Below are 14,339 nucleotides of genomic sequence, written 5' to 3'. Positions count from 1 at the left end.
ACACGCAAAGACACACACAGCTGCTTTCCAGTCCATCTGAAAACATTGCACCAAAAAAAGGACAGAGAGAAGGAGAACAAAAATAACTCTCTTCTTTCTGTACAGTAGTTCAGTCAGTGAGGCAAAGTGATGACTCAGGTCTATCTGCGTAAACAGCTTGCTTGAAAAGTTCCGTATTGGACGTGGAGAGGGGCCAATGGTGAACCAGAGGCGTCCCCTGAAAGGAGCCCGTTTCAAATGAAGGCAGAGTTCAGGCAGTGAGCGAGCTCCTACATGTGTGTCTCTCTCTCACATAGTGGATCTGCGGTTAGGTTCAGAATCCTCCAACCAACGGGGGGCGCTAACCCTTAGGAGTTTTCTTGTTTTGGGCGTTCCACATGCCCCGTTTGGAGTGGTAGTAGTGAAAGAAGTTCCTTAAGCGTAGTCTCTCTACCTCCAAACCATTCTGCAGTACCCTAGAGGGGGCGGGAGGGAGAAAACACTGTTAAAACCAAGGCTTTTAAACAAAGGCTGGGGCACGGCCTCTGAACCCATGGGAGCTATAAGGTATGACACATGCGCAATCTGACTGGAGCTGATATGTCACAGCAAACGGAGCTAAAAAATGAATGTGTCTGCTCAGGTGATCTTCGGGTGAGCTCGGCTTGACAGAACATTTGGGGTATGTTGGAATGGATGTTGTATAAAAGAAATTACGACCCAAGGCCGACTGTGCCTCAGTGAAATGAATCAATCATCCTTATGGTAGTGGTTTTTATGATAGTGTGCCTTTTGGCAAGTGCAGCTCAGATTTTACTGCATGTTTTGTGCTTCAATTATACGACACTGGGACCCCTTCTGTTTTTAGTTTCCTTACAACTAGCTTATTTTCATTATGCTGGGTTACAGGGGAGGCAACTTTTTTATCAATAGAACATATTGGGTGAACAGCCATTGCAACTGTCCTTGGGTCAAAATTCTGAAGAACGGCTAACTGTAGCCATCTTCAATAGTCTAATAAAACGTGTTTTCTTCTTTTATTAAAGTTTCAGTTCGCCCAATTTATATCTGTGTGGTATCTAAACATGCAGATCGTTTTATTTGCTCAACTCTCCATCTGGCTGCTTCTAATCACAAATAAAGCTAATTATAGCAACAAGTTGTGATGTCAGCAACCTATCCTGATGTTAGTAAAAGAAGACATCTCCACACACAGAGTTTAACCTTCATATGCAGTTGTTTTTCCTGCACACGTACCCAATTAGGACTGTGCACACTATCCACTTGTATCACTTTACATTTAACATACACAACTGAGGCACAACAGGGAAAATCCATGAAACAAAAAAATATTGTATGCTAACAATAATGAGATGTAATGTACAGAAGGTTGCCACAATCGTAAACCCTTCTGCACAACTACCATTGAGAAACCTATGATGTTTAACTGCAACTTCAAAAGTTACTAAAGACTTGAGTCGATGTCATTCTGACACAGTTCCAACAAAAAATAACTTTCTAATAGTGTTCATTGCTTCTGCGTGGGCCTGTTGCTTGGTTACCTGTCCAGTAGCTCCCAGTCCTCTCCACCCCAGCGGTCTTTGAATTCCTCTGTGTTCATCCCTCCAATTTTATCAAAATCAGACTTGTAGATTCCAAACAGACCAAAGCCGTTCACTTCCCAGTAACCTGCGGAAAGAACAAAAAAAAAAATTGAAAGGAACTGTTGGTCCCATTGCATCAACCGTTATCTGATGCCTACACAGTGCAAGGACAGTATGAGCTTTTGATGCAAGAGCTTCTATTATGCATGTAAATGAAAACACTGCATTATGAATTCAAAGTAGCTGTCTGAAACTGGGGAATGAGCCAAACTAAAAAAAAACTTGAAAACAATTTTTAGTACACGATCGTAATTATTCCTGTATGAGTGCATAAGTGTAGCTGCATGCGTGTAATGTGTGTGTTTTGTTTTGAGTTACCATCAGGCTCCTGTGGCGAACTGCCGCAGCCGAGTCTCATGACAATAGGAGCGAAAGCAAGGCGTCCCTCCACACAGTGCTTTCTGATGCTTTCCAAGATGTTGGGAGGGAAGTGGATGTGCAGATCACACAGAAACACAATGCTGTGATTATCCTGCAAGAGGAAAAACACACACATATACACAGGTGTTACATCTAAACAATCTCTTAATCTTTTGTACGTCAAAGCAGAAGAAATAAAGATAAGTGGGAATGAGTCTGTGATATGATGCTCGTAAACGCCAAATATGGGATTTGAGGATTAAAGAAAGTGGAGAAGTCTCCGCTCAGCATCAGTGACTTGTCTTCACTTCCAGAGCCTGCAGGTCATTCAGACATGAGTGACGGCCCTGTCATCCCGCCGTGACAGCGCTGACACTCAACTGACGGATCAACGTCTGTCCAGATTTCCAGACACTCCACGCCCCTGTGGGTGGGTGTGCATGCGTGTGTGACAGAGAGACAGCCAGAGAGCGGTGTATAAGGGCACATGCACACAAATAACTTGCAAAAGGGAGTGGATGTGACAGCTCTGGCCTACACATGACAGAGGAAATGCAGCTAACTGTCTAAGCGATTCCCTGTCACCCACAGCTGAGCTTCTGTTGGTAGAGGTTGAAGGGAAGCAGGAGGGGGCTCCGAGGTAAGGGTGAGATCCATAGCCTGTGACAGAGCAGGCCGAGCAGCGACGTGTTCATTATGCATGAGTGTTCTTTCTGTCTGTCCATCAGTAAAGGTCATGTGGTCAGTATGAGTGACTGACCTTCAGTGAGTGAACTTTTTCCTGTCAGCGTGCATACTGTTGACTTGTGAGTTTGTTTCTCTAACCTCAATAGTATCCACTCCAATCTGCAGTCCTGCTGAGCGCTCAAAGTTCCCTTCTCTCCTTAGATACTCATATCTGTCAGAACAAAAAAACACACATGCACGCACGCACACACAAACACGCACACGCACACACACTCTCTCACACACACACACACACACACACACACACACACACACACACACACACACACAGGTTATTTTTTATTCCTCAATGATTAGTCATATTATTGCTTTCTTACTGCTGACTGCTGTTCCTTGCATTCAATCAATTCAAGCATCAATTGGAAGCCTTGGAAATGTTCAAAAGTATTTTAAAGTTGATTGTAAGTCAAATTAAATGAGTGGCTGTGTTGCATAAAAAACACACCTTGGTACACTGCTTTCTCTTAGCGCCTGCTCCACGTCCATGTCTTCACTCTCAAAGTCGACAATGATGATGCTGAAATTGTCATCCTTTGTCTGCCGATGAAGATTCTCCATGTCGGAGATAAACTGTTGTACCCATCGAGCCTGGTTTTTCACTGAAGGACAGTAAGAAAAGGGAAAAAGTAGATCATCTGTAATAATTCTTCTGTACTGAATTTTCTCTGTATGAGTGGATAAGAAAGCCTGAATAATCTTAGTTTAACAGTTACTTCTGTACCATTTATTCAGTTTTGAAAGTTCCCCCTTTTGACTGACCTGGCACCACAAAGTGCACCATGACATCTCTCCTCCACTGCAGCATGACCGGCTGGCAGAGCAGAGGCTTAGCATAGGCAGTGCTCCAGGGGGTCGCTGCGGGTCGGGAAGGGGGGGACCTGGTGGAGGGAGGGGGCGGCGGGGTAGCAAGGCTGGATGTGGCAGAAGACGAGGCGGAAGCTGTCACAGAGGCCGGGGCGAAGTCAGTGTTCTCTAGACTTTCTTCTCCCTGCCTGCTGCGGTGGAGCAGCAGGTAGATGTATTCCGAGAGACGCACCACGCTGCGGCCTCTGTCCATCAGCTCCAGCTCCACGAGGTAACGGTTCCCTCTCGCCGAGTCGCGCCGCTTTTCAACGTTGACAATTCGCAGCAGCGTGTAGATCCTGGGTGGCGGAGTCAGAAAAGAAAAGCTCAAGAAAGCACAGAGAGGTTGTACATGTTCTGAAATATAATATGAAAGAAAGACAGATGATGCAAATACAAAGCACTGTTTTTTATGCCATTCTCACAACTGGATTAATTATTGTTTGGCAGAGCACTTAAAAAAATGTGTCTACTCATTATCTGTGGTGAGTGAAGTCAGCACGGTGTGATTTGGAAAGCTTCTTTACACAAACATCAAGGTTTATAAGCACTGCTGCAGAAAATGGTAATCAGCACATAGAGGATTGCTAACATGAAGTCAAAGCACCGGGGCATGACCAATATGTTCTCAGTGAAATTACTTCTTGCTTTACATAATGGTTAGCATATGAAACCACATTTGAACTTACAAGGTTGCAGGAAAACACAAGCTCTCTTTTAGTCTCCCATCATTCCCACTCCTGTTATACTCACCCTCCGTTACGTTCGTTAAGTTTCTCCATGTACTGCGCCAGCACGTCCACCACCTCGCTCTCCGCCAGCTGGAGGTTGCCGGACACATTGCAGCGCAGGTCATTCCAGTCGGAGCGCAGCAGCTCAAAGTCCATAGGATTAACTGAAAAGGTCCGCTGCCAGTTAATGCTCTCCTCCGCCCAACCTGGCCGAGCCTCAACTTCCTCGTAGCTGTAGTCTGACATCTCGCCCTCCTCTGGTTCTGGCTCGGGGTCAGGGTCGGGGTCAGGATTAGAGCGGTTTGTATCCTGTTCTGCCGGGTCGGGGTCTGGGTCCGGCTGCTGCTGGGACTCCGTGATCTCGGAGGTCCTGAGGTAAGAGGTGACCCGTGCTTGACCTTGGAGTGTATTTTCTGTGGAGTTTAACCTTTGCTGGGTAACCGGAGAGGGATATTGATGATTGGACAGTGGGGTTAGCGGGTCCTTTTTGTTGAGTACATCAGCAGAGACAGTAGTCTTTAAATCACGGTGCTCCCCTTTCCTCTTGCTTTTCTCTGGTTGTTTTGCCTCAGCTGCCCTGTTGGCAGACTTGTGCACACTTTCATTCTGTATGTTAATGCTTCCATTGTGAGGAAATGTCTTACCCTCTTTTGTGGGGGGGTTGGGCCAGAGTTGAGGGGCACTTACAATATTTCTCCCTCCTGTGATGCCTCCCCCGGCATGTCCTTTAGCACCCAGGTTGACCAGCCTTGTGGTCTTCCCAGTTTGGTACAGAAAGACCCCCGGGAACACCTCTCTAGGGTGTCGAGATGCCCTCTCCTCCCTCCTCTCTCGACGCTGCTCCCTCTCCCTCTCCCTGTCCTTCTCCCGCTCCTTGGCAGGTCGAGGCCTGGTGATGTAAATCTTGTTCTCCTCCCTCTTCTCCTTCTTGTTTCCAGAAAGCTTGTTGTTGTTGTTATCATGGAGGTTGTTGCTATGGGCGGAGTTGCTAAGGATCTGCCTGGCTCGGCTGGCAAGGGCAGAGAGGGAAGACTTTTTGGGGAAAAGGAGTGAAGATTTGCTCAGTTTAGGCAGAGTCTCAACTCCCTTCTCTCCTCCTCCACCACCACCAACATCACCACCTTTTCCTCCACCTTTCCTGCCAGGGCTCAGTTCTGCAGGACCAGTGCGGATCCAAGACAGGGAGCGACCCCTGACCACACTGTCCATGTCAGGCCGAAGGACCCTGGGTTGGGCCTCTTCAAGTCCCATCTTGGAGTCCTGTCTCATGTTTGTATGATCTCTTCCCCAGTCTCGGTCCAGATCCTTACCCATCAGTCCATCTCTGTGAGGAAAGTGTCTCTTTTCTCTGCGGTGTAGGATACTGTTGACTGCTCCCACCTCCTCTTCATCGGGGTCCTCCTCCTCTTTTTCCCCCTCTCTGCCAGCTGGTGTGGGCGCAGGCTTTGAGTGCTGATGGGAGGGCTTGGAGGTGTGGCTGGTCTGGCTGGGATGAGAGGGCTTCTTCGGCGATTGTGTGCCAACGATCTCTGCCTCATCCTCTATGTCTACCACCTCCTCTTCATCGAGGAAATCTGAGAGAGACAGGAAGGAGACACAAAGTCGAAAGAGTGTCTGGACATGTGTGGAAATATGAGTGTGCATGCATGCACAAGTGTGTGTTGGTTCATTATAAGTTACCATCTGGGTTGGGGAAGAAGAACGGTCTGTCATCTTCCTCTTCATCCATCTTCATATATTTGTAGAAACCGAACCTGGAAGACACAAGGGGAGGCAACACACACACACACACACACACACACACACACACACACACACACACAACCCCATGTATTATACAAAGGTTGAAGATTCAATGTGCCCTGCAGCATAATAAAGCTAATCCCTCGGTGAAAGGTCACATGAATCACTGCCATCAGATTCAGAGACACTTGAGCAGTTATGCTGCATAATCAGAGTACTCTCTTATTTACTGTATATACAAGACAGAGACGAATGTTACTTTAGCTCTCTAGGAGCATAGCAAACATGTCCTTACTTCTCCAAGTAGATAGGGGACTCTCTGTAGAAACACTTGTTCTCTCGCTCCATGTGGGTGAGACGTGTGAAGTCATTGGGGTAAACGAAGGACAAGTAGACCTAAAGAAAAGTTAAATGTCAATCAAAAATGCAATGATGTAAGAAAATATTGTTAGAGAAGGTAATTCTCATTTAGCGGTACTCTATTAAGATTATATTAACACCAAAATTTAATCAAAATCAGCCACTTACTTATTAGTACATGACGCTGTGTTTTTGGTACGGTGATTCCTGTTAAATCTAAAATGGATTTGCTGCATTTGTGTGCCTGTCATTTCCACTTATCTCTGCAGCTACTGCAGTAACTCATGTTGTCCTATAGGGGGGAGCAGCGCTCAACACTACCTCCCACCTGCTTCCCCAATGTGTTTTGATAAAACAGAAGATTTGCAGTGGTAATCATCTCTGTCTAGTTGATCTGAATATTATGATGACTCTACAAGCTGACACATACTGACAAACAAAAAAATCCTCACACATCATGAGAGGCAGGTCTTTTTCTGACTTACAAATTGCAGGCCCTGGTATCTGGCAATGGGAAAATCTTTGACTACGTAGGTTGGAGAGTAGAGACAGGCCGGGAGAACGTTTTCCAGTCGTGAGGGGTCGATCATAGGGGCTGAGGAGAGATAAGAAAGAGAGAAGGCGGAGGTAAATATTTGGAATCAGGTACAAACAAATATGTAAATGGAATTCTGTTTTCAACAACTCAGAGTCAAAAAGTTAGAAGATGTTTAGGGCAATGACACAACGAGGAGGAGAAACAACCCAGAAATGGACAGCTAAACTGACAGCCAGACAGACTGTGAGCCAAACAGCCAATCAGTCAGTCAGAGAAAATAACAGGAAGGAAAATCAGAATGAGGACGGGAAAAAGAGGGACAGCCTGAAATTATGACTGGCTGACATATTTACTGCTATAAAAGGTGTCCCTGGGGTCCGGCTTCAGCATATCTGCTCCGTGCTGCATTATGCTGCCTCCTTCCAGACCCTGGGGCTGTGCCTCCTCTGGGAGACGGATGTGACTGGCCAAGGTCTGGGGGACGTGGTCCACACTGTTCATCTTCAGATTGGACTCGTCTTAAAAAATACAGACGGAGAGAAACAGAGTGAGGCAAAGATGATCTAGACTCATTTTTTCACCCTGACTCTTGATGTTGACCATTGGAAGGAAAAAAACATCACCGTTATTTGTGTCGCAATCATCATAAATCTTTACCGACCACGAAAGGGTGGGGGGCGGAGAGGGAAAAGAAAAAACGAGTGGCAGAGAGGAGGGAAACAAAGGAAGAAGAGCAAGAGACGGAGAGCCGAAAACAAAAGCTGAAGTGAGAGGATCAGACAAAAGTTGAAAAAACAAACAAATACAGAGCAGAGCAGAGTCATAATTATACCAATCGATAGCAGGGAAGGAGGAGTCAGCATCTGTGATTAATGGCATGTCAGGAGCAAGGCCTGATGGGAGAAATGCTTTATAATTAACAGGGTGGTCAGCATCATTTTTATCCTCCGGAAGGTGGAGTGTGCACATTTGGTGTGTGTGTGTGTGTGTGTGCACCCTACACAGAGAAAGCCTATTTTTAGACTTCCTTTCTTCTAACAATAAGACATCTGTTGATCACATACCTGGTTTACACAACACACAAGCTCTGCCAAGACTAACTAATTATCAACGATACTGAAAAAAGCAAACAAACAAAGAAAACAACTAAATTCTCCCTCTGTTTTCTGTATTAATTTATATCATGTTGCACAGATGTAGTTGGGTTTAAAAAAAAATAAGAAAGCAACATTATTTCTGTTTGGTACAGATATTGAGACCTCATCTACATGGTAATACCATTCAAATAAGACAACTATTCATAGTTTTGTGCTTTGCTGAATTTCTCGGTCTCTGTAGTAAACGTATATGCGTGTGTGACGGTGTAAATTCATTAACAGAGGGTGCGCTTTTATGAGCATTCTGAAGTGCGACAGTATTATCACATACAAAATCCTCCTCCTGACCTACATATCCCTCCCCGCAGACATCTGCAATGCCCCCACCCTGATCACCTTCAAACCTGCTCTCAAAACTCCCCTGTTCACCAAGGCCTTTGACCTTTGGTTGTATGTCCCATTTGTCACTATGTAAAGTGCTTATATAAATCCCAGTTATTTATTTATTTTATTTTTAATTATACCACTAAAGGGATACATTTGGCTTCAGCCCATACGTTATGATGTTATGATATGTTGAAAAAAACATCCAGATACTACATATAGTAATCCTCTAAAATATATGTTAAAGGGGACATATTATGCTCATTTTCAGGTTCATACTACACATAATGTTTCTCACACTCTGTCTGAATATACCTGTCTTCACTCTTTGTTTGAAACATTCCCTTTTAGAGCCTGTCTCTTTAAGTCCCCCTCCCGGTCAGTGTATCAGGGTCTTCAGCATCTGCTCTCTGTAACGACACTGTAGCAGAACTTTCTACCTATATATAGTATAGTTGTGACATCACAACCGTACCGATCCTGACGGCTCTTTTAAAGGCACAGTTTCTGAATATGGCCTGTGTGCATTTCTCTGTGGATTGAGAGTTTTGATACTTTGACAGTCTTTATACAGGACCTTGACCCGCTTTAAAATAAAAAAGACATGGAAATTTCAAGTTTTACAATATGGCATCTTTCAAGTGTGTACATGGATAGTTGAACGAATGCACTCTATGGTACCAGTTTGCTAAAATAATTCCTGTTTTTTTTTCAGAGACAAGAGACTTCTTGGGCTCTCTCATGTATGCATGTATGCATGTACGCATGATGTACAGAATTTAAACCATCTGACACTGGTTGCTGAGCCACTCATCTCTTTGCACCTGGCTAAAATTCTGTGAAAGACATGTTGCTGGGTGATGAGAATGAGGCTCAATGTTTAGGCATGAACTGAAAAAATTATATGCTCTTATTAAGTAGTACAACACACAATGGTGTTTATTGAAAGCCTAATAGAAGACCTAATTAAACTGAATACCACAGAGGACAAGTGTTACTGGAAAAGCCTACAAATGTTTCTCTCAGTCAAACGTGAATGAATGTCAAATACTGTACTTTTCACAGTGAGAGAATGGAGAAACCCAGTAAGATCAAGTTTGACATAAAGGGAGGAGTAGGGATGGATGGGTGGAGGGAGACAGATGAATCCAGCCGGTGACCTCATATTACTGTACAAGGCCTCCTTCTTCCTTGTCCTTGCCGGTCATAAACAAGAAGGCATACATCCCTAGCAACCGGCAGCTTTGCCGAAAATGACAACTCCACACATCATTCCCTGTGCAGCTGGCATTTTCCCTTGTTAACGATACTGAATCCCTGTGACACACTGCTATTCTTGGAGCTACAGAGATTAGACATCTACTGGGGAGCTAGTGTTCTCATCTCTGCTACACCTACAGAGAAAGTAGAGCATCTGAAAGATTCTGTATCTTCTCCTTGGCCCCACATAGAGAAGACATGCCATGCTCTAAAAGCAACAATGTGTAGCTTTCTCATGAGAAGAAATTAAATATAATATAATGGAAAATGTTTAAGCCTCCATCAAGACTTTGACAATGAATGTAAGTTTGTTGGAGGAACAAGAGAAAAGCACATCATAGGTGAAAAAATTCTGTGACATTGAACTACTGATCGATACCAGACTAGACTAATGACGTTTGTTTTTTTATAGCATCACTTCCTGTTTTGATTATGCAAGCTCTGAGCTAAAACAAAAGACTAGAAATAGAAAAGAGGAAGAGATATTTTTTTTATCATTAAAGAGTCCCATTTGTATATCCATTTTAAAATTCACTGTGAAGTTTAGGACACGTATTATATTTAGGTCCCTTTAATAAGTGTTAGTCAATAGGTAATAAGGCCTTATATCATCTTATTAACACATGATTATGTTAATAACCATCTTATAAGGATTTACAAGTTTTATAATAGAAACAAACATGTTTATTGTTATATTATAAGACATTTATAAGCACTTATACATTTAACTATGCTTTTACAACTACCAGATATTATGGGCTTTATTATGCACAAAAGAGGGGGGATGACACGCAGGAAGGACCAGGGCTGGAATGGAACTGCTGCGGTTAGGACTAATACATGGTACCCACGCTGTACCAGATGAGCTACCAGAGCACCCCATGCACTTATTAGCAGTAAACTCCAGGTCCTCCATCTGGAATGAGCACTACATGTGGAAATAAACTCTTATTAAAAGGACCTTACTATAAAGCATCACCAAGTTAATTTTATTTCCATTGTATTGTATCAGCAGGACCGAAAAGCTCTTACCTGTGTACAGGGAGATGTAGGCTGAGTCTATCACTTCATATTTCAGACCAGGGAGGAATGGACGCCACTGTGTGTGAAAGCAGAGAGGGAGAGAAAAGGGATTGAGTGAGAGGAGAAAACTAAATGTCAACATGTGGAAAGTATAAGGTGAGCAGAAATCATCCATCACTGTTTGCAGGCTAAACTGTGACACTATCGGTGCTATTGATCTTAGCAACATCACAGGATCGATATGGTGCTGGGTTTTTGTATAAACACACTTAGTCAGAGAGAGAGGAGGAAAGATAAGAGGGGAAAGTGTGGCACATGAAGACAATGACATGAAAACAACAGCAAACCCCCCCCCCCCAAAAAAATAGAATTATCGCCTTGCGGTTGTATGCCTTCCTCCAACCAATACAGTTGCAGTTTACATCCATGTGTGTTCAGACTTACATAATATATATAGTGAAAACTTTGAAGGAATTTAATTTAGGGTATTAAGCGTCGTTTTTTGGGCGAAACATGGATGCACATCTTCAGCTCGACAGCACAGAAGAAATCAGCAACTACCACAGTCAAGATTAGTGTCACCAATTCAGTATCCGGACCTTCTGTTCCTGAGTTATGTTGTTGAATAAGGGCCGGAAAAGCACCTTTGTAGAACATTATGATGTCACAGTGAAGTTGACGTTTGACCTTTTGGATATGAAAATGTCATCACTTTATCATTTTTATCCTAGTAGACAATTGTGTGGAATGTAATTACGTGATTAACCTAAACATTCTTCAGTTACGGTCACAGTTAGATTGACAATTGACCTCCAAAATCTAATCAGTTCATCCTGGTCCAAGTGGACATTTGTGCCACATTTGTAGACAATACTGGGATATTGCGTTCACAAGAATGGGACCAACAGAAAACCCAAAAACATAATGCCTCCGGAGGCATACAATTCCTGAGAAAATAGAGAACAGAGTGGCAGTGACAAGTAGGTGCAAAAAGGAAGGAGAGAGAGAGAGAGAGAAAGAGAGCGAGAGAGAGAGAGAGAGAGAGAGAGAGAGAGAGAGAGACAGACAGACAGAGAGAGAGAGAGAGAGAGAGGGAGAGGGAGAGGGAGACTACAATTATTTTAAATAGATTTCACAATTACCACGTCACTTCTGGTTACCCAGTATATAATCACAGGAGACAGGTCATTTTCCAACCCTCCGGTTGAGAATACAAATATAAACACCACACCACACATTTTAAGGATACGTTAATGCAAATGCCACCACATGTGTATGCAAAACATTTTTTCACTGTTTTTGTCATTCATGAAGCACCAATTGCTGACATGTAAAAGTCCAGTCCAGCATTCGTTTTGCACAATATCTATATTGTATGCTACTCCTGCACGCTTAATGCTGACACAATGAAAGAGAGGCACACATATCCAAACAAGTACACATATGAAAAAACAAACAAGGACACAGTGTGACATCATGCTGAGCAGCAGCAGCAGGGAGCAGCTCAGCAGGCCACCCAAGGCTTCAGCATTGTGTCATTATTCCGGTGTGATTGTCCTCAAGGACGAGGCAGAGGGCTGTCAAAGCCAAACTCAAGGAAGGACAAAAAGTGGAGACTACATATGAGTTGTTACTTAGGAGGTTTAGTTTCACTCGCAGCCAAATCACACCACAAACCAGAAGTCATGATGTGCAACCATCAGAAATCTGACATGAATTTTAAAAACTAGAATTACTGCCTTTTGGTTGTATACCTCTGTCGACCAACTCTCATTTACTTCCAAACCGTCCAAACTTACACAATATATGTATTGAAGACTCTGAGCATATTAAATAGAAGCTATTTTTGGACGAAACACGCATGCTTGACACACATCTTCAACCCGGCAGCACAGAAGATCAGTGTCACCAATTCAACAATATTCGACCGAATGTCTCCCCTTCTGTTCCTGAGTTATGGTGCTGAATAATGGACAAAAACATTAGGATGTCACAGTGAAGTTGACCTTTGACCTTTTGGATACATAATGCCATCACTTCATTTCATCCTATTAGACATTTGTGTCAAGTGTTGTCATAATAAGCGTAGGGATTCTTGAGTTATGGCCAAATACGCAATATCAGTGACCTTGATGTTTGACCTTGAAAATCCAATCAGTTCATCCATGAGTCCATGTGGACAATTGGGCCAAATTTGAAGACATTTCCTTCAGCGGTTCCAGAGATTTTCCGTTCTAAAGAATGGAATGGATGGACAACATGAAGACATAATGGGCCTCATTTATCAATCAAACGGGCGCAGATCTGAGCGCAGAACTGGTGGTAGGACAAGACACACGTGTGATTTATGAAACATTCGTATCTGACCAATCTCAGCATACGGATGAGCGGGCCTTGATAAATGCGGCGGCTGAATTCGATCGTCATAAACATGTTACGCCCTTAAATGTCCCTCTTTTGGAGGCCTCGCCCACTGAGGTCAAACATGCAGAGGAGAAACGCTGGTAAGAAAAGAAACTTTTCCAACACAGACATCAGCATCCTGACATCCAAGATGGAGCAAAATAAAGATGTGCTTTTTGGCAGTCTTAAGAGTGGAATAAAAGGGGCCCATCAAAACGCTGTATGGAAAAGAATAACGGAGGCAGTCAAACCGAAGCAGCACTCCACTGTGACCCGTGTGCGTCTGTGCGCACTGCTGAACCTGCGCTCCTGCTCTGTAGCGGGGTTTGCCAGCTGGGTTATAAGGTATTCTGTTAGGGGATACCTTTGTCACCTAGAAGAACCACACCAAGATGTTAATCATCTGATACCTTGTTTGATTTGATGCAATTTATTAATATTTTAAATGGAACTCAAAATAGAGCATGATTTTTGTTCTATTTCAGAGTCAATGATAGCTGACTCTTTGACACACACACACACACACACACACATGCACGCGCGCACACACACACACACAATTTAAATAACACATATGCACCTGTGTGGCCTATTTTAAAGCTTTGTGGGAACTTCTCCTGTTCATTGTCAGGTCAATTATTCTCTGTGGGAGGTATTGACCATGTGTGTACGCACAAAGACAGAAATATGCATACACATTATTTTTGGCTAAATCTTATAAAGCTCGACGTACGCCTGATAAAAATAATAAATCGAATTAAGTCTTATGCATGTGCACTTATTTCCACACCCACAGTTCATCATAAATGGATGTAGAAACTAAACTTGAACTGCGTTTGCAGTATATGAAATATGTCGAAGAAAGAGCAACGACTGCGTTGTTATCGGCTAGATTCTTCCACGGTGCCGCTGTCATTATGCACAGCTTTGGCTATTAGCATCCGTACCAACTAACTCATCACTTTTATGAAAACCATTACCGCGGTAAAATCCCAATGATCGTTATTATTAAACATTAGAAGGATGATCAATAATTCATTTATAGCGCTCATGTCAAAACAGACTTTACAAAGTACTTCACAACTTAGGATCATATTACACGATCATTAACAGGGAGAGGATGGCTCAAATATCCATCACTCATAAATCATTTAAAATGAAGTTTATAAATGTGTTTTCCGTCTCTGAACTCCCATTCAATCTTCTA

The 14,339-nt window shown here is 43.3% G+C and overlaps 1 protein-coding gene across 1 annotated transcript in view; it reads right to left on the bottom strand.

The window, feature by feature from the left end:
* Positions 1-73: 73 nt before the first annotated feature.
* Positions 74-14,339, bottom strand: part of b4galnt4a (beta-1,4-N-acetyl-galactosaminyl transferase 4a) — a 160,081-nt gene continuing 145,815 nt past the window's right edge. Inside the window, exons 9-20 of the mRNA XM_083917326.1 lie at positions 10,739-10,805; positions 7,319-7,483; positions 6,913-7,022; positions 6,363-6,463; positions 6,005-6,078; positions 4,347-5,898; positions 3,510-3,892; positions 3,196-3,349; positions 2,829-2,901; positions 1,962-2,115; positions 1,542-1,668; positions 74-455 (exon numbers count right to left, since the gene is read on the bottom strand). Of these exons, the coding sequence (XP_083773452.1) occupies positions 341-455; positions 1,542-1,668; positions 1,962-2,115; positions 2,829-2,901; positions 3,196-3,349; positions 3,510-3,892; positions 4,347-5,898; positions 6,005-6,078; positions 6,363-6,463; positions 6,913-7,022; positions 7,319-7,483; positions 10,739-10,805 (3,075 nt within the window). The 3' untranslated portion in view covers positions 74-340. The remainder of the gene's footprint in view (positions 456-1,541; positions 1,669-1,961; positions 2,116-2,828; positions 2,902-3,195; positions 3,350-3,509; positions 3,893-4,346; positions 5,899-6,004; positions 6,079-6,362; positions 6,464-6,912; positions 7,023-7,318; positions 7,484-10,738; positions 10,806-14,339) is intronic.

The sequence above is a fragment of the Echiichthys vipera genome, assembly GCF_963691815.1.
Source record: "Echiichthys vipera genome assembly, chromosome: 7".
NCBI classification, from domain to species: domain Eukaryota; kingdom Metazoa; phylum Chordata; class Actinopteri; order Perciformes; family Trachinidae; genus Echiichthys; species Echiichthys vipera.
The sequence above is the reverse complement of the archived record's forward strand: the minus strand, read 5'-3'. Positions and strand labels throughout refer to the sequence as shown.